Here is a 27,222-nt window from a genome sequence, read left to right as displayed (position 1 = left end):
CCGCGCCCGCGCCCTCACTCACCCTCTCTGGGATCGGCCCGGTAGCCGGCTGGCAACGGCAGCGGCGCGGGCTCCACGTGCGGCGTCTCTGCGGGTGAGACCTGCAGCTCCCACGACGCCAAGCGGGAGGCCCCGGACCCGGCCCGCCGAACAGGCTCCGAGAAACCCCGGCCCCTCTCCCGCCTCCCAGGCTCTCCCGGTCAAGGACTACAACTCCCAGCAGGCAGCGCGAAACGAACGCTCGGAACAACGGGGGCCCACAAGGCTCAACACGCCAATCCGCTTTGTTTTACTCTCGCTTTCCCTTCACAATTTACACCACAACCCCGAGGTTGACTTATTCGGATAAGAGTTTGAACGAGAGGTGGGGGAGGCTACGCATAACGCACATGCGCACAAAACAATGTTGTCAAGAGGAAAAATAAATAAAACACTAAAAAAAAGAGAGCGGTCAAAGCAAGAGAAGGGAAAATGGCGGAGTCTACGCAAGAAGACCCGGAAGCACTTACCCACTACTTCCTCTTGTTGGGCTTCTGTCTCACCTAGAGCGGTCCGATCACAGACAGTCTCGGAGGCGCTTCCTGTCCGGTGAGCGTAGAACGATTGAAATGGAGGCCCACAATGCACTGCGCTGGCGGGTAGCCGCGCGGGGGCGGGGCCAGGGCCGGAAGTAGGACGGCGGTAGCGGCGCTAACTCTGGCGGCTCGGGACTGAGTGCGAGGTGACCGGGGAGGGTTGCTAGGTCAGCCCGGCCTCTGGGGACCAGAATCTGGGTTTCTCCGTAGGAGTTGGGCGGCCTCTCACCCCTACCCTACTGGGAGGAGAGGGCGGCCTGGTGTCCCTGGCACCTCCACGGCGTTGGCGCGCGGTCGCCGATGACCTCGGCGCCTCTCGGCCTCGAAGTGGGCCTTGTTCCCAGTAGATGGGGGCCGCTGGCAGCCTCTGCGGAGGGCGCCCCCGGGGCGGGGGGTGGCGGCCTACCGGAGCGGGACGCGGACCCGGGCCCCGGGACCCGCTGTCGGCCGGGGGCAGCTCAAGGTCAAGCGCTGAGCACTGGGTTTGCGGCCTCGCCTGCCCACGCTGGCAAGCGAGGGACGCTCGTGAGCGAGGCTTGGGGCGGGTGGTGTGTGCACTGGGAAGACGGAAAGAGGGCCGTCGTCAGTGCTGAAAGTGCATACCCCCCCCCAACTTCGTTAGGCGTCCTTGTGGGTTGACTTTAGAGACAGCCAACGGTCTGACCCACTTGGCTAGCCAGCCCTCATTATAAACAGAACTCTGCCCCAGTGGACAAGACCTCTGTCGGACTGTATCCTTCTCTTAGTAATATACCCACCTTTTGGGGTCCAGTCCCTGACGTTAGCCCCTGATAGTACCTGAGCGAAGCATTTATCATCAGTGGTATTCATGACTGTATACTGACATGTGCCTTCTGCATGACGGGGCTTCACACAGAGAAGCAAAGGGTTTTTAGAATTTAAAGTATGCACATGTAGCTGTGTAAATGTACATATATATGTATATATATATGTGTATATATGCACACACTGTATATGTATTTGTGTTGAATTCTTGGACTACGTATTGAACCTCTAGGCCTGGGTTTCCTATGGGAACTTTAATACATGACATATTAGAAGGTTATTTGTCGTTTGCCTGTAGTCTCTTCCCGAGCGTTTTTCTCTGGTGCAGTTTAAGAGTGACATAGCAATTCTTTTAGTTTCCTCACATGCCTTGTTTTTCGTCCTGTTCAGTAATTATCCCATGTTTGACTGCTTGAGCTCTTTTGGTAGTGTTTGTCAACATTGGCACTATTGTACTGTTGTGGGGAGTTGCTCACTTTTGATTAACATCCTCTAAGATATTTAGTGGCATCTCTGGTGTCAGGCCAAGAACTTTCAAACAATCAGACACTAACAAAAGATTACCCGCTCCTAATACCTCTCAAACTCTGGGTGGAAAAGACCACTCCTCCCCTCTTTATGAGCACTTTTGAAGAAATATGCAGTCAAATTAGCAGAAAAATGAAACTAAAAGGCGACCCAGAAAATACAAATTAATTTTTTTATTAATTCCAAGACATAAATTACTTTGTTGAGTTGCTAAAGAAGTTTCTAAAACCTCAGTCACAATTTCTCTTAGTACTATAGATGGGTACAGTTTGTATTCTTCCACTGGTCCGATCTATTTAAGCTTGGTAGCAGTCTCTTGTCAGTGATGGTGTTGGCAGTGGTGGTAATGATTAAATACTCTGGGGATGGACATGGGAAGCATATTAGTATGTCAACTTTTACCTTTTAAGTTTCAGAAATGTTGCTAGGCTGTATATCCAGTTGTGTATCTTCTATTGCCATTCCAGTTTAGGGCTCGATAAACCCTTTGGATTTATGAACTTAAGTACTAATTTTAGCGAAATTGTCTTCTAATTGTTTATGACTTCTTTATTCCCCCCATCTAGAATTCTGTGTGCATGCATTTATTGCAATATGAAATACTTTTATCTTCAAGTCACCAAACTCAGGTCTCTAAAGGAATTATCCATTATTAAGTTGTTTTAACTTGAAAAAATATTTCACCTAATTATTTTTAAAACTTGGATTTTAGTTGGATTATTTTTAAAACTTGTACTTCACTGATTAGAGTATATTGTTTAATCTTCTCTGTTATTGTAAGCCTCACTTCTGTGATTACTGTTTTCATTTGTTATTTCTTTTGGTTGTTGATTTGCTTATGACAGTGTTCTTGAATGGCCAGAATACTGCAGTTGTAATAGGCAAAGCAGTTTCTCTCGGATAGGCCTATAAAATGAAAACTTCCAGCCTCATTATCTTGGCAGAAGCAACTATCTCCTCTCTTTGCCCAGCCCCCTTTTAACCTTTTGAGGGGTCAGGGAAGCCTGGCACTTTTGAAGAAATGGTCTTTTCCTGCTGGCAATGGGCAGGGTTCTAATGGCCTTGTCTCCTATTTTTCTGTCCACTTTAAATTCATAGAAGAGAAAAATTTCAGTTGTGTGCTTGCTTTTGGCTCTAACCCTAATGGAACCTCAGGCTTGAGTCATTCCTAATTGCTCTTAAGTCCCTAGGGCCTTTGGGTTAAAAGCAAAGGACTTGGAAGCAGGAGTGAGATAGAGACTATGGTCACATAGAGTGCAATTTGGTAGGATTTAGTTCCATAGCAATTAGTAGAGCTAGATTTCCGCCATGATATATGTAGAGGTATATTAAATAAAGTACACTAATGTTCCTGTGCTGCTTCTCTGTACCTTAGAACCACCATGATTCTTCAGAGACTCTTCAGATTCTCCTCTGTCATTCGCTCAGCAGTCTCTGTCCACTTGCGGAGGAACATTGGTGTTACAGCCGTGGCATTTAATAAGGAACTTGATCCTATACAGAAACTCTTTGTGGACAAGATTAGAGAGTACAAAGCAAAGCGACAGTAAGTAAATAATCAACCACAGTACAAATATTTATATATATATATACAATATATACACTATATATATAATATACATATATATATATATATATAAATTCAAGATACCAGTCCCAAACTGTACCTTGAGGAAGACATTCCATTAAATCAATTGTTATTTAAAATCTATTCTTATTATAATGTCATCATGAACTAAGTCATAACCTGATATGTAGACTCTTAACATCATTTAGCAGCTATATTTGAGAAAATTAAGGTAGCCTAAGTTTATAAAATTAATTGTGATAAAACATCAGAGTACTCTCATTTTGTGCCCTATGGTGACTTGACGGGGTACTTACATAAAGATAGTGATTTTTGTTTATTTTCTCTTTTAAAGACTGTTTTCCTACTTTGGGAATATTAGAGAACAAATGACTCTGAAGTGGCATGAAGGAAGCTGGGCAAGACAGAGTTATAAAATCCTGTCTTTTGGAGATAGGTGCTATTGTCTATGAAGTGCAAACTCCAAGTCTTAGGAAAAGTGATGTACATTTACTTCCATTCTCTTGTTTAGTTGTCTGCTGTGTATAAAGCACTAGACTCTTGGCTGTGGTGGACACACTTTTATGAATTGCAGATTATGAAAATCTGATAGAGGTGAAACACATACCAATACAGTATACAATAATTGGCAGTAGGTGCTAAGTGACAAGTTCAGTATTTTGAGAATTCCTAACTACTTGCTAGCTGTGCCATTTTGGAAGGCATCTTGGTAATGTTTAATTGTGGCTTTGAAAACATTATTTGGGATCTTTTTTTTTTTTTCTCAAGAATTTTATGAACAGCAGAAGATCATCTTCCCTGTGTAAAAAGAAAAAAAAATAATTTACTCATTGCTTACTTTGCTTGAGGTTGAAAGGTAGGACACTCATACTCAGGGTTCACCCCCGGGTTAAGACCCGTTTGGGTTTGTGTAGGAGGAGAATGAATGTATTTTAGGATGGAAGAACAGTGTGAAAGCTAGAAAGCACAACATACAAGTCTGTTTCCCTGGAGTATCAGGTATATGAGGAGGCCAATGAATGGTTTGGACAGATTCATCTTGATTATAGGAGTGAAGATACTATAGGATATGGTTTAGTAGGAAATTGAAAGTGTTTAAAGCAGTATATATAAGGATATAATGATACTACTCTTAAGTGGGGAAAGTAGTTCAAATTGGTATTGTTGGAATATTGGAATAAGAAGAAATAAAGAGACTCTGAAGATTGAATAATCAAAACATTCCTTAGTGATAACCTCTATAGAAAGAGGAGTGTAAAAGTGACAGTGTTGAAACAGAACTGGTCTCAGTGACCTGGTAAAGAGCCTGAAGGAACATTAAACATTTTTTTTTAGGAAGCTGAGTGTAGTGACTAATGCCTATAGTCTCAACTACTCAGTGGGTAAAGATAGGTTTGTGGTTTGAGGACAGACCAAGCAAAATGTTACAGAGAACCCATCTTGACAAACAAGGTGGGTATTGTGGTGCATATCTATAATCCCAGGTACATGGAAGGCAGAGGTAGTAGAATCTCAGTCTGATGCTGCCCTGAGCAAAAAAGCATGAGACCCTAGCTGAGAAAATAAAGGGAAAGGGCTCAGTGTATAGCTCAAGTGGTAGAGTACTTGTTGAGAAAGCACAAAGTTCTGAGTTCAAACCCCAGTACCATTGCCACTGCCGCCCCCGCCCAAAAAAAATGAATAAAACAGACTTTTGAGACTTGATAGCTTACTAGTGTTACTACCTGTGAGGAGAAATAGTGAAGAGATTAAAATGTACTGCTTTACCTTGTACTTTATTATATACAAATATTAGAACATTTTATATAAGAAAACCAACGTTGGAATTTTTAAAAGTACCCTGTTTAGTAAGTATGTGTGTACAACTTTTTAGGAAATTTGTCCTCTGCACACAGATGTTATAAATGTCTCTGTGTTACGGCTGTTTGTATTGTAACTTGTCTTACAAGTGTTTAACTAAACTGTGAATCTAAGGAGTGTGAAATTTTCCCTTATAAGCTTAGCCAAAGTGTCTTTCCTCAACTTGAATAGCTTTCTATTAAGCCATATGTCATACATATACGAGTGTTGTGTACAGCCACTGGTCTTAAAGCATGTGTTTGGAACATAATGATTTAACTCTCTTAAACATAGGTAAGCATCATTTTGCTTATGAATTGCAAAATTGCTAAGAGTTTGAAATAATTTACTTCTTTTGATAGGTCCCTATTCTAGGGACTTTGAATTACCAGGATTTTTATTTTTATATTTAAAAAATAATTTGCTGTTGAGAATAGAACCCAGGACTTCACACATGCTGAGCATGTGTGCTCTGTTACTGAGTTCTTAACTCCTACCCTAATACCTTTTAAGAGTCATTTAGTGATGGCTGATTTAAAGTAGGTGATAAGAATGGATAGCATTTACTAGTCCTAACTATGTGAATTGTCTTTTATTCTCTTAAGATCTCTGCTTGATAGAACCTTTATTTTTAGATATAGAAAGTAAAGTTTAAGAGTGATTCTTGCCTTGCCATGATCTATGAATTTGCTAAATGGCACAGCTGACATTCCAAAGGAACTCATCTTTGAGTCTTTAATGTTAGAGATTTCCTTGAAATTAACCCATTGGTATGAAATTATGTGCTGATATAGTGTGGCTTGAAGTTCAAGTGCACAGACTTGTTCTCTTATTTTAAAAAGTTTACTTTTCCCAACATGAGTAATTTTAAAAATTTAGTGAAACTTGATAGTGAAGAGAGATATTGCTTTTTGAAACTAGTGTATAACAGTTTTTATTTGCTCATTTGCACAATAGGTCATCTCAAGGACCTGTTGATACTGGCCCAGAGTATCAGCAAGACCTGGAGAGAGAGATTTTTAAACTTCAACAAATGTATGGGAAAGGAGACATGACGACGTTCCCCACCTTCAAATTTGAAGGTAAGTCTCTAATCTCAGATATTTTTCTGTAGGGTATTATTTTAGATGGAGGATATTAATTTTTTGTGTGTATAGTATGATGGTGCTAGGGATGAAACCTAGGGCTTGGAGGATAGTAGGCAAACTTACCAGTGAGCCAAACTTAATATTCTTTTTTGATTTTTGAGGTTTAAATAACAGATACATGTAAATTCATTGGGACTATGACATGTACATAATAAGATCTCAATAATGATTGCCATTAGCATAGGAGACTGTATGACATACAGATTAAATGATGGGAATCTGATTTCTTAACTGCTTGATCTCAAATCTTGACAGGGTTCACTTACTAGGTGTGTGACCTTGGACAGTTCACTGGTACCTATTTCCTCATCTGACATTTGGGGCAAATTAGAGTTATCTTTTTCCATAAGGCACTTGTAGTTAAATGGCATAGGATACTAACACCAATTAATAGAGAAGCTTGCTCATAGAAACTGTGGAATAAATAGCAATTTTTGTGTTTCTGTATAGATTTTTGAAAACACGTGTTCACTGAGAAATGAGAAGATTGATCAATTAAGGTTTTAAGCATTCTAGCTAATCCATTTGTTGCAGGCTGGCTAACTTTAAACCTTTTTATTCTTCTCAGATCCCAAATTTGAAGTCTTGGAAAAACCCTCATCCTGAAGAAATAACATGAAGTGAATCTGGTAACTTGTCATGGATTTGTTGTACAACTACTTAGAAATGTAATAAATATACACTTCACAACTGTCAAATGCTCTATTAAATTCAGATTACAAATAAATTGGTAATATTGCCCATATGTTGGAATGTAGTAAATCCTGTTGTAGGATTCTTCCATTTGGATATAATGCAGCAGGCCATGTGGATAAATTGGATACAGCTTACTAATATTCCAGTCAGACTCTTCTCAATATGCGGGATCCCTTTAGTAATACATAGTGTCCTCAGAAAGATAATGCTATGAAAGCATGTTAGATTTTTTTCTCTCAGAATATGAAGAAATGGTTTATAAATCTTTTGTTATACCTTTCTTAGGGAACTCAGCATCATTTTTAATATTGTGTCTTCTCCACTGTAAGCCCAGGTCCCTTGTCTTCACTTGCAGATCATAGCCTATTATTGTTCAGTATGGACTAAGGAGGAAGAACTAGCAGCAGACTGAGAAGAGAGTTCTATAAAAGAACGTACTTTAAACAATCTAACTAAGCCTGGCACTGGTGGCTCACTCCTATAATCTTAGCTCTTTAGAACGCTGAGAAGTATAGATCAAGGTTTGAAGGTAGCCTTGCCAGAAATGTTCCCATGAGAGTCTTATTTTTCAGCAACTATCCAAAAACCAGAAGTGGTGCTGTGGCTCAAGTGGTAAAGTGCTAGCCTTGAGCACAAATTGGCTCACGGACAACACCCAGCCCCTGAGTTCAAGCCTCACAATTGATAATATAAAAGATCTACCTAGCCTAGTGTGGAGGTGTGCACCTCTAAACCTAGCACTCTTGAGACTGAGACAGGAGGATAGTAAGTTCCAGGTCAGCCTAGGCCACATAATGATTTTCAGGTCAGCCTATTGCAATTTTGCTACATAGCACAACCCTGTCTGGGGAAAAAGAAAAATTTATATGGCATTCTTTGATCCAAGCAATGAAAGATCCAGCAAGTATCTCCTGGGCATGTGGCATATCAGGAAGCATCAAAATTTCAGTAACTGTACATGCCTCTCAATTAGCTAAAAAATATTTTTAAGGAAAAACAGCCATGGCATTTTACACCTGACAATATGGCATGTCAGTGCATATAAGTCTTTAACCTTTGGTTAACATAGAGGATAATACTGTTCATAACATCAACAAAACTATTATATAATTAGGACAGATTAGTTCTCTTCTGTCTCATGGTCTTTTTCTCCATCTCTCCTCTCATTCCTTCCCATCCTTAATCCATACATAAATATTTAAGTTTATATGCGATAGGATAAAGGGCACCAGGGGAATGTTGAGCTGAATAATTTCAGAGTAGTACTATCTCTTCATGAATAGTGAACAGTATTTAGAAAATGGCATATTTGCTGGAAGCAGTGGTTCACACTTGTAATTCTGCTACTCAGAAGCCTGAGGTAGGACTTACTGCAGTTCAAGGCCAGCCCAGGCAAAATATTTGTAAGAAACCATTACTAAACTTATAAAAATTGGTTTATACACTTCATCTCAGTTGTGTCAGACATGTAAATAGAAGTATGGCATCAGCTAGCCCAAGACAAACGCAAGATCCTACTGGGAAAAAACATAACTAAATCTTACAATTACGAGAATTAGTATTCTAGATAGAATAAATGTAAGTAAATGTGTAAAAGAGAGTTGGGTATGTGGACAGTGAATGGAGAGTGTGTGAAAATGAAATGTCCCACTGTGGCATTTAGATAGGAGAGAAAGGAAAGATGAAGGTATTATAGGACAAATGGATGGGCTGGAGATGACTGAAAATAAAGGGCAAGTATGAGAACAGTAAAATTTGAAAGGAAGGAATTTTTTAAAACTTTGTTGTAATGATGCTGTACAGAGAGGATAGAGTTATATCAGTAAGATAATGAGTACATTTCTTGCTGAGCATTGTTAGCCCCTCCTAAGGGGGGAAGAAAAAAGGCCTGAAGGCCTACAAAACATACTGGATCAGCTGGACCTGGGTCCATGAAGATGCTAACTTCACGTCTTAAAATTTTCCAAGTCATTGTGAGTCTGTTTCGTGGTCTATAAATTTTTTTTTTCAATAATGACTGTTTTGTTTTTGTCAGTTGTGGGGCTTGAATTTGGTGCCTGGATGCTGTCCCTGAGCTCTTTTGCTCAAGGCTAGCACTTTACCACTTTGAGCCATGGTGCCACCTCGAGTTTTCTGGTGGTTAGTTGGAGATAAAGAGTCTCATAGACTTTCCTGCTTGGGTTGGCTTTGAACCGTGATCCTCAGATCTCAGCCTCCTGAGTAGCTAGGATTACAGGTGTGAGCCACCAGTGCCCAGCTAAGAATGAAATTTTATGCACCTTCACCTCCATCCACTACCACCTCAGTTTGACATGTATAAACTGTTCAGTGGTTTCTCTTTGTCCAGTTCTATGGTCACCCCTGTAATCCCAATGCCAGGGAGGCAGAGGCAGGAGGATCGTGAGTTCCATGTCGGCCTGGGCTGCATAGTGACACACTGTCTTTAAAAAAGAAATCCTGGGGCTGGGAAGTTGGCTCAGTGGTAGAGTGCTTGCCTTGCATGCATGAGGCCCTGGATTCGATTCCTCAGCACCACATAAGCAAAAAGAAAAAAGCCGAAAGTGGCTCTGTGGCTCAAGTGGTAGAGTGCTAGCCTTGAGCTGAAGAGCTGAGGGATAGCGCCCAGGCCCAGAGTTCAGGCCCCACGACCAGACCCCCCCCTCCAAAAAAAAAATCCTTTTGATTTTCAGAACTATTTATTTTGGTCAGCAATTGAGAAGTTGGCAGATATCCAAACTTTGAGATGATGAGATTCTAATCTGAGACTACTAAAGAACTAGCCTTGTAGCTGCAGATGGTAGAGGGTGGAGATTCCTGGGTTTTACTGAACAAGATGTGGGTGACTCTTCCCCTGAACTATTAAATAGGAATAAAAAGTTCGGCTATTTTATTAATATATGCTCTATGATCAAACAAATCCAACTGTAGGATGAAGGAAGTTCTTTGTAATGTTGTATTAAAAAAATCAATCATTCCAGATTTAGTTGGACTAAATCCCTCAACTAAAAATAAATCTTGATATAACAGCAACAATATTAAAACCTCCTTATTAAAAAAGGAGGGGGGGCATGATGTGATATGCCTATAATTCTAGCACTAGGGATACTGAGACAGGAAAGATCATGACTTCAAGGCCAGCCTAAGCTGGTGAAAAAAAAATGAAAATATTGCTAAGGATTCTAGAGCCCTGATCTGTTACAAACACAAAACCAAACTGCACCGAGAACTATTGGGATTTTTACCCAATTATTAGTATACAAGTCTCTCAAATCAAGAACAAATGAAAAGTCTGGACACCAGTTATCCACAGAGAAAACTTTAATCAGAAAGTTACTGTGCATGGTACATCCTTGCTGGAGATGAAAGCTTTCTTTACAGGATGGTCTTCGCTTAGTTGCATACAATATTTTAAGATAATGTATAATACAGATTTGGGACAAAGGCAGTGTTAGGTGTTTACACTGAATATAATGAATTCTGTAGTCTTTGATGGCTTAAAAGAGTTTCTTCTATCAGTGAAGTTAAGGCACTACATACTCTTGATTTCACAGTAAGAATTTGTGTCCTTTACATTGAAGTGGCTAAGACAGTGATGGTGTGTCTAAAGATGCATTTTTGGTGGTCATAAATCCCCTTGCACTTCACAATATGAGATGAAGCATTCCTTAAACCAAAGCACATCTTTGTGTCAAAGCATAGTCAACACATAGCCTGACTCCTTCCAAGGTGCAGTCCTAGGTGAGGGCTAACTCCTATTCCCAGAGAACTGGAATACAAGACCCACTCTGGGCTTCTTTGTTGTCCACTGCTGTTTTGATGGGACAATGACAGAGTTGAGTGGCTGCAGCAGGATCCATGTGTGTTAAGAGACCTACTATCTTGCCCTTTCTAGAAATGATTTGTTGCGAGGTGTGGCGCCTCATAGCTAATCCCCATTACTCAGGAGCTGGCAATTGTAGACCTCATAGTTTGAGACCAACCTGGGCAAAAAGTTAGCATCTGAACCACGGTGGTGTGTACCTGTGTTTCCAGCCACAAGGGAAGCTGAATGCCATCCCAAGCTAGTCCCCAGTCAAAAGCAAAGCTTTCCCTCCAAAAAATAAGTTTGCGTGTGGTTCAAGTGGTAGAGTGTATGCCTAGCAAGTGCACAAGCTTTGGGTTTAAACCCAGAATCACCAAAAGAAAAACGTTTGCTGACCCCTCCCTAATGGAATGCTAATTTGCTTTTGGGGACAGCCATATCACAGAAGCTAGCCTGCCAGGATGAGAGGTGAGTCTGATGCCACAGATGAGACAAAGGGGAGCAAGCTGATAGCAGGCACCCCCCCAGTGAGCTGCAGGCGAGGCACTGAGTGTGCCAACCATTTGCTCAGGAACTAGGGAGATTGGTATTGACTACTGAGTAGGAAGCAGATTCCTTTGAAAGCTACTTGTCTATGTTCAGAGTTTTCAAAGGTAGAGCTGTAGTATGGCCATTTATTTTTTGGAGGGGCGTGCCGGTCCTGGGGCTTGAACTCAGGGTCTGGGCACTGACCCTAGAGTTTTACACAAGGCTAGCACTCTCCCACCTGAACCACAGCTCTACTGCCAGATTTTTGGTGGTTGAATGGAAGTAAGAATATCATGCACTTCCCTGTCTGGTGGGCTTTGAACCACGATCCTCAGATCTCAGCTTCCAGAGTAGGTGGGATTATAGGTGTGAGCCACCAGCGCCTGGCAAGTAAGTGGTCTTTTTATCCAGATTTTTCCAGAAGAACATGACAAGCACTAGCTTATATTTTATCTTTAATAAGAGTCAAATAATCCATTCTAAAAGCTGAAACTTTATAACAAGCTATTTCTTTTCCATAGAAGATCAGACCATTTTTTATTTCACCCATATTATCTTATTTGCCTTCTTTGTATCAAGATGTAGTTGCACATTCTTGCTTTGTTATATGCAGAACTGGCAACCTCCTGGCTCTTTAATGGTGAGGGGCTTGACCCAGCTGAGAATTTCATTGCACAGCTGTGAAACTATTGCAGGCAGGGAAAGGTATCTGCTTCATTGTATAGGCTCTAGTGACAAGCTGTAATGGTCAGGCATCGGAGTCTTTTCAAAGGAGTTGCAGAGAATAGAAATGGCAGCAATAGCAGTCACCAATGAGGCCCCTATGGTTTGTGTTTGACTCAGATTTTTGTCATCAGTGACACACCAGGTGAGCGCTACATTGTATGCCTGAGTTCTGGCCATTAGCTATTTCTCTTTGTGTTTGGTTCTCAGAAAGGAAAGTAAACACAAAGTGTACATCCCTGATTATAAGACCCAGTGCTGTGGCCCGCCTTGAATGGATTTGCTAGTGATAAATGAACAGTGTAACAAGGATTATATTTGGGGACAAAAGAGGATTCTGGTAGGAACAAGACCAGAGATTCCTTTTGCATCTGTCACAGAGCATTTTTTGAACACCCTGAAATCAGACTTGCACAGAAGGTATGTGCAGTTTTACTTGCACTCTGTGGATTAGCTTCACAGTCAAGATGGTTTATTATGGTAACTTTCTTCAGAAGTTAAGACATTTGTTAGCATTTCACAAAACGCAGAGTGTAACAGTATTTTGATTCTCTAGTTCGATCGGACAAAGGAAGCCAGGTTGTATTTTAGACAATGACATTTTTTTCTCAAAAAAATAACAATTTCAGGTGAGCTAGAGGTTATCAAAGTTGTAAGGAGGTTCCAAGTTCATTTCCTAGCCCTCCTCTTCACAAATATAAGTCAAAGCAGAGGCTTATAATACTTTAATAACTTGAATAACAACTGTGGTTTTGATGTATCTCAAAATCGGGTTTTTTTAAATTATGAAGGATTTTGTGTGTTTGAAATCCTAGGAAAAGAAAGAAAAAGCAAGTTGAATGATGTAAATTCATGTTTAAAGAAATACACATACATCTGTTGAGAGTCAAACTATTTTCACTGTAGGAACGAGCATAAGTCTAAATAAGTTGAACCTTACAGGGAATTAAGCAAGTAAATTTTAGAAAAGAAGATACTTGCAACTTTGCTGAGAGAGGAAAGAAATGAGAGGAATAAAAGAGCAAGAGAAATCTTTGTTATGAGTAGGATATAAGCTGCGTGCAAGGTAGCACACGTGTCAGCTTCCCATCCACCAACAAGGAATAATATGGCTCAAAGCTGTCAGGCTGAGTAACTCTGATGTAGGATAAATAGAATTGAGATTAGCTCAGAACTATTAGGGCAACTGAAAAATACAAGACAAGAATTTAAAAGACCTGTTTTTCTTTCGACTGAGAAACATGGTACTTATTATTTGGTGGGATGGGTTTATTTTTCTTTTCATACTCAAGCAGTTCTTTCCATAAATTATGTAAATAGATATGAAATTACACATTGCTTGTCTCTTAAAGAATAGTATGCTTCAGTGTAGTAAACTTTAAAACATAAGGATTTCTGTGATAAAAAGATTATGAAGTTAGTAAGTTCAAGAAACCAAATTTTTACAGGAAAAAATACTTTTATGAAACAGTAAATAGCTGTTAAATATTAGTGTCTTCAAATCACTGAAATGTTTAAATAATGATGTCATTTCTCTACCTAAAGCACAACTGACAAATAGAAGAATCACTGTACAGTTTAGAGTCTGGACTGCCAGACTCTAAATCCAGTTATTCATTCCCTCACTGCTTCACTTTCTTAAAACTTCTAGAAAATTGAATCATTCAACAAACTGAAAGCTCAGCAGAGACAGTATTTACTGTTTTAGTGTGTGTGTGTGTGTGTGTGTGTGTGTGTGTGTATGTGTGTGTTATGTATGAGTACATGAAGAAAATGTCTAAATTATGTTCTCTAGACTGAATTGGATGGTTTTTTAATTTTGCTTTTCAAGGATTTGAAACATTCCTTTGAACAACAACTGAGGATATTTCATATCATTAAATTTTCCAAATGCCTTGATTAATCAAAGGAAAGTTCTAGAACCACAGATCTGTTGGAAGCACTTCACTTGTTAAAGTTGCCAGGAAGTCCCTGGGTTCTTTGGTAAGAACGGACATCTCGGTTTTCTTATGTATTAGAGCTGAGAACACATGGCCTACTGATGGTAAGGAAGCAAACTTAGAATACTTGATGAGAAAAAATAATGGTATGGTAAAGATGGCTTCCTCCAAAAGCTTTACAGATGCACTTGTATTAGGCCATTCCAGGCAGGGGAAGGAAGTGAGCATTAATTTAGGTCCCTATAAAAACCAGTGGTAGCATAATACAATATGTATTAAAAATGAAATTACTTCCCTTTCCTATTCCCTAAACACACCCACTCTATAATTATATTTTAATACTCACATTTTCACTCACTGCAGTATCTTTAGGTGCAGAACTACCCTTCCTGTTTGTGGAAAGTGAAAAATAGAATTTACTACATGATTTCACACTCAATTCTGATAGGCATACCCTCAGTTAAGCAAAATGAATATTTTAGCCAAACACCAATAATCCTAACAGAATTTCTTGTATTTATAAACATCACCATGCAACCCAGTTACCAATTTATGTGAAACCCTGTGTGCCTAACCCTGAGTAACCTAAGTTACAGATTTTTGCAGAATACACATAGTAGAGACTTAACATTAATTATTTTAAGAGTTTGATGATTACATCTCAAGGTTCATTTTTGTTCATAGAAAGTTTTGTGTGGCCACTGGAGTTTGGAAGAAGTTCAGTACATTTTACAGGGTGCATGTTTAATAAATGAGAGGAGAAGTTTCAAGGAATAAAGACACCCTTTGCCTGATAGCTAATACTGGGCTTAAGGAGACATTGGTGGAAGGAAATGTAAGTCCCACCGTTTACATAAGATGATATCTCATCACTACTCAGATTTCTCTATTTTCTATTCACTAAAAATGAAAATTCTCATAATTGCCTGGGGCGCGGAGGTGGAGTAAGATGGTGCTACCCATTAGGCTGCCCCACTTTTCTGAACCCGTCTCCCTGTTGGCATTACTAGTTTGGATAAACTTGAACTTCATCATCCTGTATTTGTGAGAATGAGAAATTAAGATTGAGGCAGGCATCTGGAAACGAAATGAAGTGCAGCTAAGTCTTCAAAAGACTAGAAGATAACAATGTAGCCACAGCAGCTCCCAAAGGGGTCTGCTACAGCCTTATGTAAAAAAAGGGCAGCCATAGATCAAATGCACAAACAAGAACTTTTCTGAATCTACATCCAATGTACCCGTGACTGCTATATTTCTATCTGCAGCCAAGATAGTTCCCAAACTCCACATTCATATATGTGGTCACTTACTGATCATTTCTACTTGAGAGTCTTAAGCAGCTTAAGGAATATTGAAGTTTCAAATAGACCTCGCCAACTTCCTCATCACTGCCCCACTTTTCTCATACTTTCCACATTCCATAAGTGGTAACACCATCCTGTATAACCTCAACTCCACTCTCTATGTCTTTCTGTTTCTCACAGCCCACACCAGCAGATCAGCAAATCCTTGCAATTGTAATCAGAACCCTATTGCATCTCTGTTGAATCCCGCACTCCACCATTGGGATACCAGCCACCATCTTTCCTTGTTTTGGTTGTTGCAGTAGTTTCCTGATTGGCATATGAGCTTCTAAGCTTTGCATCTGACGGTGGTCTCCAACAACTTCCTTTCTTGCTTACATACAGTTAAAGTCAGACTCATCTGTCTCTGTACATACCTGTGCACACTGCTTTTTTTCACTTGTCTCCTCTCTTTCCCACATGCCGTTCTAGTCACATTGATTCCCTCGCTGTCCCTTCGATGCTCTGTGCTCCTGGCCTTGAGCTCTGTTTGTTCTCTGCCCCCCTCCACGTCATGCCCCTTGGAGGAGCTCTCTATTGAGGAACACCACTTCCTCACTCCAGGCCCTTCTCAACTGTCACCTGATGGTTCAAGCACTTCCTGACCTTCCGTTTCAAACATGAACCTCCACTCCTACTCTTCTTATGCTGTTTTCTCTTACTTGCTTTATTTTCTCCATAATATGTTCTATAGTGTTTGTTTGCTTTCTGCCTTTGTCTACTAGACTATAAGCTCTAAAAAGAATTTTGTGGAGGTGTGGGCATACTTTTCTTCCTGCTGCCTTACAGTCTTGCCAGTCCCTCATACTGTATTAAAAACAAAACCTGATATTTAACTAAGTGTGCAAAAAAAAAGACTAAACTTGGAGTTGAAAATTTTTAATGTAGCAAAATATGGTAAGGACATTTTTTGAAAGTACATAGAAATACCTACAAAGTGAAATTAGTGTCAGTGTTTCTTCTCTAGGTAATTCATTGATGAATGAGATTTAATTATTAAATTCAGGAAATGAGGGTTGAGGCAGGCTGTATTTCTTGATGATTTTCAGTAACTCTCCATAGGACTAAATCTATACAAACTGATAGCCCACTTTTAACTTTTAACACATGATTGACAACATATAAGTTGATGTTAGGGAAAAAAGGCATTTAAGAAAATATACTTACTGGAAGGAAGTTTCTTCTAGAAAAGAATAAGTATATATCATTAATGTGAGAAATAATATGGTACAACAGAGTCATTTAATTCTTAATTTCTTTCTCATCTTTGTCCTCACTTGTTATTTTGTGTACCCTGTAAATCAAGAGCTAGCAAACCTGTTCTGTGCAGGGCCATTTAGCAAATATTTTAGGCTCTCTGGGCTCAAAGACAAAATTCAAAATTTCAAAAACTTAATAAAATTGAAAATATAACTATCAAACTCACAATAGGCTTTCTAATTAGAAGAACAGAACTCTTGGAGTGGGTGTAACATTTTTTAATTATGGCTCAAATTTACTGTGACCAGTTATCAAACAATTGCAATTTTTCATCTGCTAAAAATCATTCCTATAGGCCATGGAAAATGACAAGAAACAAGATTTGGTTCACAGGTCAGTTTGCCAACATTTGTGCTAAATACAAGTTCAAAAACAAATTCTGTTAGATTTTCTGCCAGATGAAAATGAAAATAATATTGTTAGCTAATGAATTCCTAATATCCAAGTCAACTCTAATTTAGAATTTTAAGAAAATATGTTTAATGACTCCTCATTAAGAATAAACAAGTGTTCTTTACAAGTACAAAAACAAAATGCTATTATTTTGAATGAGAATTTTAGCTGTCTGTAATTACACTGGTGAACCAGCAGGGGGACACAGCTAGACTCCATTCAGAAAGTTACATTACAGTAAACTAAACTGAAACACTATATATTCAGAGAGTTTCCTTGAGTCTATGTTCATGGAAATATTCTCTGAAATATGAGGTATATGTATAGCTATTGGAAATTCTTTTCAATTTAGGTTTTATTTAGGTACAAATAATTTTTTAAATCTACAACCTAAAATTAATATATATTACTAAAGTCTGCTCAGGAGGTTGCAACTCTCGTCTTCCTCTATTGTTGTCATGATATTTCATAATATACTTCCAGTGGACATTTCTTATAGCAGAAAAACATTGAAAAATATTCTCCAAAGTTTGTTAGAGTTTCTTAGAGAGAACAAGATCCTATGAGCAAACTCTGTCTTGACATAAAATCATGTATGAAAGAATGGTAAAATTCACTTACTTGAAAAATAGCCTTTTCTCTGGGCATAGCACACACCAAGGCCACATACAGAAATCACTAAGGCCACAACTACTACAGCTGCTATGATGCCACTTACATTGAGATCATCTGCAATGTAAAATAAACCATGCATCAACTCACATGAACTAAATGGACAGATGCATCTGTAGATCAAGGGCCTCAAACAAGCTCCCCTTGCCAAGTAAAGTACAGTTTCATGCTTTTAAAACCTGCTCAACAAACTCAATTCCAGGATGTGACAATACTGATGGAAAATAGTAACAGCGTTGTAAGAATCTCAAATTTTAAAAAGTTCCACAATCTGGAAACAAAATGATGTTGCCTTGTGCTTATTTGGAGATGTAAGAATTCACAGAATTAAGTATCAGGTGGGAAGCAATCATTGCAGTACAATGAGTTTAGATAGTCTACTGCCATCTCTCAAATTTTGCTTGACGTTTTTCTACATCATTATTTGGTCAGTGTCACAAAGAACAGCCTCAAAGAAAGCGTATGCCATTGTTATTCTGTGATACTCCTAGAGAAATCCCCTCTTGAATTTATGAGTTTCCTGTGTGGATATGTATACACAAATCTATCCTCATACATGCAGATCACTAAGCCATTGCTGCACTGAGTTAAAAATTAAGTGAGGGGCTGAGAAGGTGGCCGGGAAGGCAAGGAGAGTGCTCGTCTTGCATGCATGAGGCCCTGGGTTTGATTCCTCAGCACCACATAAGCAGAAAAAGCCAGAAGTGTGCTAGCCTTGAGCTGAAGAGCTGAGGGACAGCACCCAAACCCAAGTTCAGGCCCCATGACTGACCAAAAAAAAAATAAGTAAAATGAATTAAACAAGCTTTTTCTTGTTGCTATTAAGTCATATCTTGTCTAGTATAACATAATATGTGTTTTGGACCCAAGTTTGGAATGACTACTGTGTTCTCAACTTACAGTTTTTAAAAATTTATTCTGTATCCTTGATGCCAAAATCACACTCATCCCCAAACCAGGCAAAGACCCACCAAAAAAAGAGAACTACAGACCAATCTCCTTGATGAACAAAGATGCAAAGATCCTTAACAGAATTCTAGCCAACAGAATCCAGAAACACATCAAAAAAATCATACATTACGACCAAGTAGGCTTTATCCCAGAGATGCAGGGATGGTTTAACATACATAAATCAATAAATGTAATCCAACACATCAACAGAGCCAAGGCCAAGAATCACATGATTATCTCCACAGGTGCAGAAAAGGTTTTTGATAAAATACAACATTCATTCGTGTTAAAAGCTCTGGAGAAAATAGGAATAAAAGCAACATTCCTTAAAACTATAAAAGCCATATATGACAGACCAATAGCCAATATTATACTTAATGGGGAAAAACTACAACCAGTTCTAAAATCAGGAACAAGGCAAGGATGCCCACTCTCACCACTCCTCTTCAGTATAGTTCTGGAATCCTTAGCCAGAGCAATAAGGCAAGAAAAAGACATTAAAGGGATCCATATAGGGAAGGAAGAAGTTAAACCCTCCCTTTTTGCAGATGCCATGATACCCCAAACTCTTAGAACTTATAAACCACTTTGGCAAAGTAGCAGGATACAAAAGTAACCCACAAAAATCAGTTGCCTTTCTGTACACCAACAATGTACAAGCAGAAAGGGAAATCAAGAAAACCCATTCACAGTAAACCCCCCGAAAAAAGTATTTAGGAATTAGCCTAACCAAAGATGTAAAAGAACTATATAATGAAATTACAGAGAACACCAGGAAATAGAAAGGCCTTCCATGTTCTTGGATAGGCAAACAATATAGTGAAAATGGCCATACTGCCAAAATTGACATACAAATTCAACACAATTCTTATTAAAACCCCAATGATTTTCATTACTGAAATACAGAAAACAGTCCAAAAATTCATATGGAACAACAAAAGACCTAGAATAGCCAAAACAATTCTAGGTAAAAAAGACAACACAGGAGGGATCTTGATGCTGGACTTCAAACTCTACTACAGAGCCATAATAACAAAGACAGCTTGGTACTGGCACAAAAACAGACCCGAAAACCAATGGAATAGAAGATCCAGAAATAAAACCACATGCCTACAGTCAGCTATATTTGACAAAGGAGCCAAAGACAAACAGTGGAAGAAGCACAGCCTCTTCAACTACTGGTGCTGGAAAAACTGGGCGGCCACATGCAGAAAACTAAAAATGGACCCCAGCCTATCACCATGCACCAACATCAACTCAAAATGGATTAAAGACCTTAACATCAAACCTGAAACTCTGAAACTATTGCAGGACAGAGTAGAAGAGACACTTGACCTTATTATAGGCAGGGCAAGAACTTCCTGAACAGAGTTCCAAGGTCACAACAATTTGGAGAGAGACTCAACAAATGGGACTACCTTAAAATACAAAGCTTCTACATAGCTAAAGACATAGCAAGCAAGCTAGAAAGACAACCAACTAATTTGGAAAAATATTTACCAGCAATATATCAGACAAGGGGCTAATATACAGTATATACAGGGAACTCAAAAAACTAATCCCTCCCAAACTTAACAAACCAATTACTAAATGGGCAAGGGAACTAAAGAGAGACTTCTCAGAAGAAGAGATAAAAATTGCAAAGAAACACATGAGGAAATGTTCACCATCCCTGGTGATAAAGGAAATGCAAATAAAGACAACCCTGAGATACCACCTTACCCCAGTCAGAATGGCCCACATCCTAAAGTCAGCCAACGACAAATGCTGGAAGGGATGCGGAGAAAGGGGAACCCTATTGCACTCCTGGTAGGAATGTACATTAATACAACCACTTTGGAAAGCAGACCTGGGGGTCCTCAGAAAGCTAAATATTGACCTCCCCTATGACCCAGTCATACCACTTCTAGGCATCTATCCTGAACAACAGGAACCAATATACAAGGACACATGCACCTCCATGTTTATTGCAGCACTGTTCACAATAGCCAGGATATGGAAACAATCCAGATATCCCACCACAGATGAATGGATCAAAAAATTGTGGTATCTATACACAATGGAATATTATGCAGCCATTAGAAACGATACAATAATGGCATTTGCAGGAAAATAGATGGAGCTAGAAGAAATCATGTTGAGTGAGGTAAGCCAAGAGCAAAGAGACAAACGGCATATGGTCTCCCTGATAAATGGGTTAAATCCAAAATGTAAGGTGATACCATAAAGTAAACAAGACTCAAGAAGCAAAGGACCTCCCCCTCATCTAGTCGAATCACTCCTAAATGACCCCATGCTGCGGACTACACATATGGTATATATGTGCACACTGGAGGGAAACTAGGAGGAGGAGGCAGAAACTGAGGGAATCAGGGAAAAACATACAACAGCGGGACCCATCAGCTGCACTGGACATTGACCAAAATGAACTAAGCACCTCAATGGCAAGGATGGGAGGGAAGGAATAAGCGGGAAAAACTGGCACTAAGCAAAAGGAAAGAAATGTACATATCACCCAATGTGTAAGAAATAACTGTATTGTCAAAGCTCATAGAACTCATAAACTTTATCAACCATGATAAATACAATTTGCCCCATAAAAATGTATTCTTTATCCCAATAATTTTATTAGTAACTAAGCAAGTTAATTTTTCTGATTTTTTCTTTGTTGGTCTTCTGGTTTTTGTTTGTTGGTTTATTTGAAGCAGTCTCTCAAACTCACTTTGCAGCCTAGGCTGACTTTGAACACTGAGAAGTAAGTTTTGGAGCCCACAAAGCTAGAACGAGCTCCTGTTACCAGGACCCCCTCAGTTTTCTGTTTCAGGGCTCAGTCTTCCATAATGACCCACAGATCCTCAGTATGATTTCAGCATATTCCTTCCTATGACCCACAGATCCTCAGTACGATTTCAGCATATTCCTTCCAATTGCACAATTAATTGCAATAAGAAATGTGTAGTGAAAAACCTATACATTTCACTACATAGAAGAAGCAAATCTAATTACTAAGATACTTGTCATAATTTTATTGACTCTGAAAAGCTTATTTTATAGACTATACGCTATGACAGCTGTGTTTTGTAGTAACCTAGACCCATAACTAATCTATGCCACTTCTTAGAAGGCACTCTGCAAGTAGTATGAGCTCAGCATTTTAGGATGTCGAAAAATCACCAACAACTTGGTTCATATAATGCTCACAGTATGCCAACCAATGCTGTCTGTTCTGACCCTTTCAAATATTGCTTATTCTATTCTTCATAGCTACTCTGTGAGGCGGGCATATTGCTATTTTCCAGGGGAGGGGGGGGAGAACTGAGGCATGGAGGTAGAATAACTGGTTAAGGGGCTGTAGCTAGTAAAATAGCAGGGCATAAATGAAACTCCCAATACAGACTCTGGACTCTAAGCAGTTTACAAACTCTGAGATGATTAGCTTTTGTTTGAAAGATTACTCAGAAAATAGTAATTAGCTAAATATTTTTGGCTTCCTTGGAAGATGGGTTAAAAACAGCATCGTGGCTTCTTCCTAACATCCCTTAATAAATACCTCATATTTATCCTTCAACTTATTCAACTCTCTCCTACCCCCTTGCCCTTTGCACCCCCGAGTATTGGCACATCATTCATTCCTCCCAATCTTTCATGCTTACCTACTTGCATTCGTTTTCCCAGACACCGGCGATATCCAACAGAATTACGGGCTTCACAGGAATATTCTCCACTATCCAGTTTAGAAACAGTATTAAATTGCTATTGAGGGAAAGAAAAATAAACCGCAAAACCATAAGTAGCCTCTTCAAACAACCCTTGAATTTTACTATTCAATTCGTCTTCTTTTCTTAATGACTCAGGATGTTACATCTTTATTATAAATTCAAAATATAGGTGCTGGGAAGGTGGCTCAGTGGTAGAGCGCTTGCCTTCCATGCATGAGGCCCTGGGTTTGATTCCTCAGCACCACATAAGCAGAAAAAGACGGAAGTGGTGCTGTGGCTCAAGTGGTAGCACTAGCCTTGAGCTGAAGAGCTGTGGGACAGGACCCAGGATCAAGAGTTCAAGCCTCACAACCAACAAAAAACAAAACAAAAACAAAACAAAAAAATATATACTTGGAATTCAAGGAGTAAATACCAAGGCCTCTTGTTTTCATTTGGCAGCAAAGATTTCCATGTTTTGCTCTGTTTTAATTTGTTTTATTTTTATTTTTGTTTATATTGGACTTTGCACTAGGAATTCCATCCTCCTACTCCACACCTCCCATATAGCTGGGGGTGATAGTCATGACCGACCATGGCTGGCCAGAGAGACTTCTTTTCTGTCTTTTCTGTTTCTTGTTTGTTTGTTTGTTTGGGTGGCATTTTGAGACAAGGTCTTATTATGTAGCCTAGTCTGGTTTCAAGCTTGCAATCTTACTTCCGCAGTCTCTTGAGTACTGAGATTACAAGCCTATACTGCCACCACACCACCTTTTTATTTCTTTCTACCTTTATTTCCTTCTGATTGTTCTCCTCTCTCTCTCTCTCTTTCTCTCTCTCTCTCTCTGTGTCTCTCTCTTCAAGAAAACTAGTATAGTAGGAAGACGTTAGGCATTAAAAATGTTTAGCACCTGGCAGTATTAAAATACCATAGATACTTTTAATTCCTAGGACAAACACATATACCTTTGCAAAAGGGTTAATGTACTTTTAGGTTTTAAAAAAAATACTAGCATAAATTAATCACACTAAGAAGTTTTGTTGTGACACTTATATACATGCATATTATGTACTTTGATCATTCACCCCTCTATAAAACTCTTCTGTAACCCTTTTCTCTCCTCCCCCTTCTTTTAAAATAATTTTTAGTGGGTTTCATCATGTTGTTTTCATGTATATGGGTAATGTACTTCTTTCACATTTATCCCCATCATACTCTCCTGTCCCCTCCTCCACCCACTAGTTCTATTCCCGAGTCTGCCTTTCATAAACATGTCGTTGTTTCCCCTTACTTCTAGGGTCTGCATATGAGCAATATCATTGCAACATTTGTGTTTCTTGGCTTGGCTCATCTCACTTTACATGATGATTCCCAGTTCCATCCATTTTCCTAGAAATGGTTGATGCACTCTGTAAGCCACAGCAAGTTCACTGTAGCAGTGACTAATGAATACCTTTTCTACAGAGCGAGAGTTAACCACGAAGAAGTAGGCTAGGGCCTAAGAAACCTTAATTGGTGGTGTTTATAGGATTGCAACCTCTATCACTTCCAGAATGTTAATAAAAGGCTGAGCCCTTGCTCATTCTACTCCCTGACAAGCAATCGAAAAGAGATATTGTTATTAAAAGAACTAATTTACACCAGTGGTTTTAGACCCTTGGAGAATTTCTGTAAAGAATGAAGACCGAAGGTAAGGAAACAAGAGGAAACAAGAACAAGAGAGAGATAGAAAGAAAGGGGGAGATGGGGGGAGGGAGATGGGGAAGAGGAGGGATAAAGGGTTCTAGAGAAAGGGAAGGAGGCGAGATGCAATCTCTGGCACCTTGAAGGATCCTGCAGGGCCAGCAGAGAGAGGGCTGCTGAGAACCACGCCTTCTGTAGCTCCCATTCAGTCTCCAGTACTTGAGTGAGGAGTCAGCTTTGGTGCGACTAGGCACTTCTCTCTTGCACTATATGTTGTTCCCCCAGTAGCCAGGACTTAGAACTTTGCTCCTTTCTATCTTTCACTTTTCTTCCTCTAATTTCCCACAGCCCCCTCTTTCTATAGACTTCACTAGGTCTATAGACTTCACATGCTTTCCCTGGCTTGTTTTGACTCTAGGGAATCATTTTCACCTACCCTGAAAGCCAGAATACTTTCAGATTACTCACCATAAACTCCAGGCCAAGGTTATATATAAATAATAAGGTAGAGTAAAACCCCAAATGGTCTTCCAAGTGCACTATGACTGGTAATTAAAAGAATGTCCCTGGCATCCATACACTGGAGTCTTTGTTCACATCCTAGAACCCACCCTAGTTCAAGCTAGCGTGATGCATTCATATGGCCTCACCAGAAACTTCAAGGGCCGAGGCTCTCTGAGGAAAGTAGATCTCGATTATTTTTTTTCAGACTTGCCTTGGGGCTTTTTATCACCACTTGGAGAAAAAATAAATTTGACAAACAAACATAGCAGAGGGTGGTGGCAGGTTTTCTGCCCAATTTCTCAGTGTAAAATCACTAGGACCTGCTGACTTCTCCTCTGACAGCCAAAAGGCCAGAGCGTGCCTTATTCAAAGGACATTCTCCTCCGCTGCTCTTCTGTATTACTGAAGGAAGCAATGTGCTTTGCTGTATGTCAGACCTAGTTTGGAGGCCAGGCATGGTGGTCGTACCTCTAGTCCCTCGTATATCAGGAGTCATGGATAAGAAGAGGATCACCTTCTGGGGCATGGGCAAAAATAAGAGTTTTTCTAAAATAAAAAAAAAATAACTAAAGCAAAACAAGACCATGGGTATGGCTCAAGTGCTTACCTAGCAAGCATCAGTGCCTTAAGTTCAAGTGTCAGTGCTGGCCCCCTCAAAAATCTAGTTTTCAAATGTTAATGATAGAAGAAATGAAAAGACACAAGATTACTCTCAACATTCATAAAAACTGTTATTATTACTACCTCTCTTTTAAGATGTTTTTTAGTTAATGATTATGATAGTGATCTGTATTGCTAGAAATTAGACATTTAAAAACTGACCTGTAATATTATTTTCATTGGAAAATATTCTCATGTCAAGTAACCTTTTAAAAATTAGTCCTTCTAAACAATGGAGGGGCTAACAATGTTCAAGAGGAAGTGTACTCATTACCTCACTCATGTAACTGTAACCCTCTGTATAGTATCTTTACAATAAAAAATTAAAAAAAAATTAGTCCTTCTAACTTAAAAAGTCCCAGATGAAAACTTAAAAAATAAATACCTTTTACTTTCAAATGTCATTAACTGTAAAGAGATTGTTTATTGGTTCGTGGAGGAAACAGTCAGAGAGACTAGACCGAGTTTAAACTTACGTCACCGAGACACTTGATGATCTAGAGTCATGGAAACAATGACACAGGTACCCTGCCATGCCTTTACTATGGTCACTATTTTCTTGTGGTAAAACACTGGAATCAGGGAATCTCCAAGTGAGCTGTTACGCATTTACGTAATGTTAGAAACTGAGATAGTACTTAGTAGTTTTCTAGATCAGTACGGTAGCTGTAGAGAACTGCCATTACTCTGGACGGTGAGCAGTCAGCAGCACGCAGACCCTTGTGCTCTGTGCTGTCTTGATCCTTCCCATGTCTTCTCAATGCAGGTACCATCATCTTCCTGCTCCCCTCTCTTCACTTAACAAGCAATGACAGACAGTATGTCTTTTCCTCTCCACTATTATTATTATTATTACTATTATTTTACTAATTCTGGGGATGAACTCAAGACCTGGGGACTCTCCCTGAACATCCATCTATCTATTTATTTATTTATTTTTGCTCAAGGCTAGTGCTCTACCATTTGAGCCATAGCTCCACTATATATTTTTTTAATCTTTTGGTAGCTTATTGGAAAACAGAGTCTCAAGGACTTTCCTGCCTTGGCTGGCTTTGAACCACAATCTTCAGATCTCAGACTCCTGAATAGCTAGGATTACAGGCATGAGCCACCACAGGCACCCAGCTCAAATTATCCACATGCCATAGTTATTAGGCCAATACTTGAAATGATCTCACCAGAGTTCCAGATTTTATATTCATTGTGTAGGAGCTGTTGGATCTTTGGGAGCCAAGTTTTGGATTCCCCAGCAAACGGATGCCATCCTTAAACCATGTATATTCAGGAGCTGGATTGCCTTCTTTGTCTTGACATCGTAGCTCTACCACAGTCCCACTCAAAGCAGAAGTGGGCACTTCACATGATGGCACTGCTGGAGCCACTGAACAACAGAAGACAAATGTCTCTGGTTACTCACAAGCTAAATATGGGTAAATAAAAGTAATAGGCAATAAAGATGGGTGACTGCTGCTGAGACTGGCTACTTCTTCAATGGGCCCATTTCCTTTCTTCTTAGGAACACAGGAGTCTGCATTTGCCAGTGCTTTTCTGCTAAGAGGTCAGATGCATGGAATGTGAGATAGAGTGGTATAGCCATTTCTAGGCCTGACCTATAATAGTTTCCTGCATGATTTTCAAGCATTCACTCCCCTTATCTTCTCCCACTCATGAGGACCTTATAGAGCATATATCAGACCTGTTTTAGGCTGTGCCTCTATTTTATGATGTAGAATGATATGTTCAGCCCCCCTACACACACATATGGTAGCTAACTGTCTATGCTTTACTTACGTGAGAAAGAAACTACTGATGGTGCAAGATTTACTCATAGTAGCCAGCATTTCCTTAGCTAATAAAACAGCCATTATTTTTTTAGATACTTTCTACTGTTTTCTTTTCCAGTG

At 39.5% G+C, this 27,222-nt stretch overlaps 3 protein-coding genes across 8 annotated transcripts in view; 1 reads left to right on the top strand and 2 right to left on the bottom strand.

The window, feature by feature from the left end:
- Positions 1-586, bottom strand: part of Gabpa (GA binding protein transcription factor, alpha subunit 60kDa) — a 36,307-nt gene extending 35,721 nt beyond the window's left edge. Inside the window, exon 1 of one of the 3 annotated variants that reach the window (XM_013031036.1) lies at positions 510-586. The gene's annotated coding sequence lies outside the window, so the exon portion shown is untranslated. Of the gene's footprint in view, positions 1-22; positions 377-509 lie in introns of those variants that run through there. The other 2 variants (XM_013031038.1, XM_013031035.1) reach the window with 2 other exon arrangements.
- Positions 503-7,221, top strand: Atp5j (ATP synthase, H+ transporting, mitochondrial Fo complex, subunit F6). 3 transcript variants are annotated; one of them, XM_013031039.1, is made up of 4 exons: positions 503-588; positions 3,265-3,435; positions 6,274-6,398; positions 7,033-7,221. In XM_013031039.1, the coding sequence occupies exons 2-4, from the start codon at positions 3,272-3,274 to the stop codon at positions 7,068-7,070; spliced, it is 327 nt and encodes a 108-aa protein (XP_012886493.1). In that variant the 5' UTR covers positions 503-588; positions 3,265-3,271; the 3' UTR covers positions 7,071-7,221. The 3 variants fall into 3 exon arrangements, with proteins under 3 accessions (XP_012886493.1, XP_012886494.1, XP_012886495.1); XM_013031040.1 differs by lacking the exon at positions 503-588 and adding an exon at positions 619-721 and having other exon boundaries at positions 7,033-7,207; XM_013031041.1 differs by lacking the exon at positions 503-588 and adding an exon at positions 649-742 and having other exon boundaries at positions 7,033-7,207.
- Positions 7,222-12,668: 5,447 nt separating this feature from the next.
- Positions 12,669-27,222, bottom strand: part of Jam2 (junctional adhesion molecule 2) — a 56,801-nt gene continuing 42,247 nt past the window's right edge. Inside the window, exons 5-10 of one of the 2 annotated variants that reach the window (XM_013031052.1) lie at positions 26,497-26,699; positions 22,426-22,525; positions 17,771-17,878; positions 16,664-16,679; positions 14,500-14,542; positions 12,669-13,024 (exon numbers count right to left, since the gene is read on the bottom strand). In XM_013031052.1, coding sequence (XP_012886506.1) covers positions 12,992-13,024; positions 14,500-14,542; positions 16,664-16,679; positions 17,771-17,878; positions 22,426-22,525; positions 26,497-26,699 — 503 coding nt within the window. In that variant the 3' untranslated portion in view covers positions 12,669-12,991. The remainder of the gene's footprint in view (positions 13,025-14,499; positions 14,543-16,663; positions 16,680-17,770; positions 17,879-22,425; positions 22,526-26,496; positions 26,700-27,222) is intronic. The other variant, XM_013031053.1, reaches the window with a different exon arrangement.

Source organism: Dipodomys ordii, unplaced genomic scaffold, assembly GCF_000151885.1.
Source record: "Dipodomys ordii isolate 6190 unplaced genomic scaffold, Dord_2.0 Scaffold136, whole genome shotgun sequence".
Taxonomy (NCBI): domain Eukaryota; kingdom Metazoa; phylum Chordata; class Mammalia; order Rodentia; family Heteromyidae; genus Dipodomys; species Dipodomys ordii.
The sequence above is the reverse complement of the archived record's forward strand: the minus strand, read 5'-3'. Positions and strand labels throughout refer to the sequence as shown.

Excerpts from the sequence above, each read along its gene's own strand:
- Atp5j (XM_013031039.1), top strand. The coding sequence starts at position 3,272 with ATGATTCTTCAGAGACTCTTCAGATTCTCCTCTGTCATTCGCTCAGCA. Across the intron at positions 3,436-6,273 it reads GAGTACAAAGCAAAGCGACA|GTCATCTCAAGGACCTGTTG; the intron begins GTAAGTAAATAA and ends TTTGCACAATAG. Across the intron at positions 6,399-7,032 it reads CCCCACCTTCAAATTTGAAG|ATCCCAAATTTGAAGTCTTG; the intron begins GTAAGTCTCTAA and ends TATTCTTCTCAG.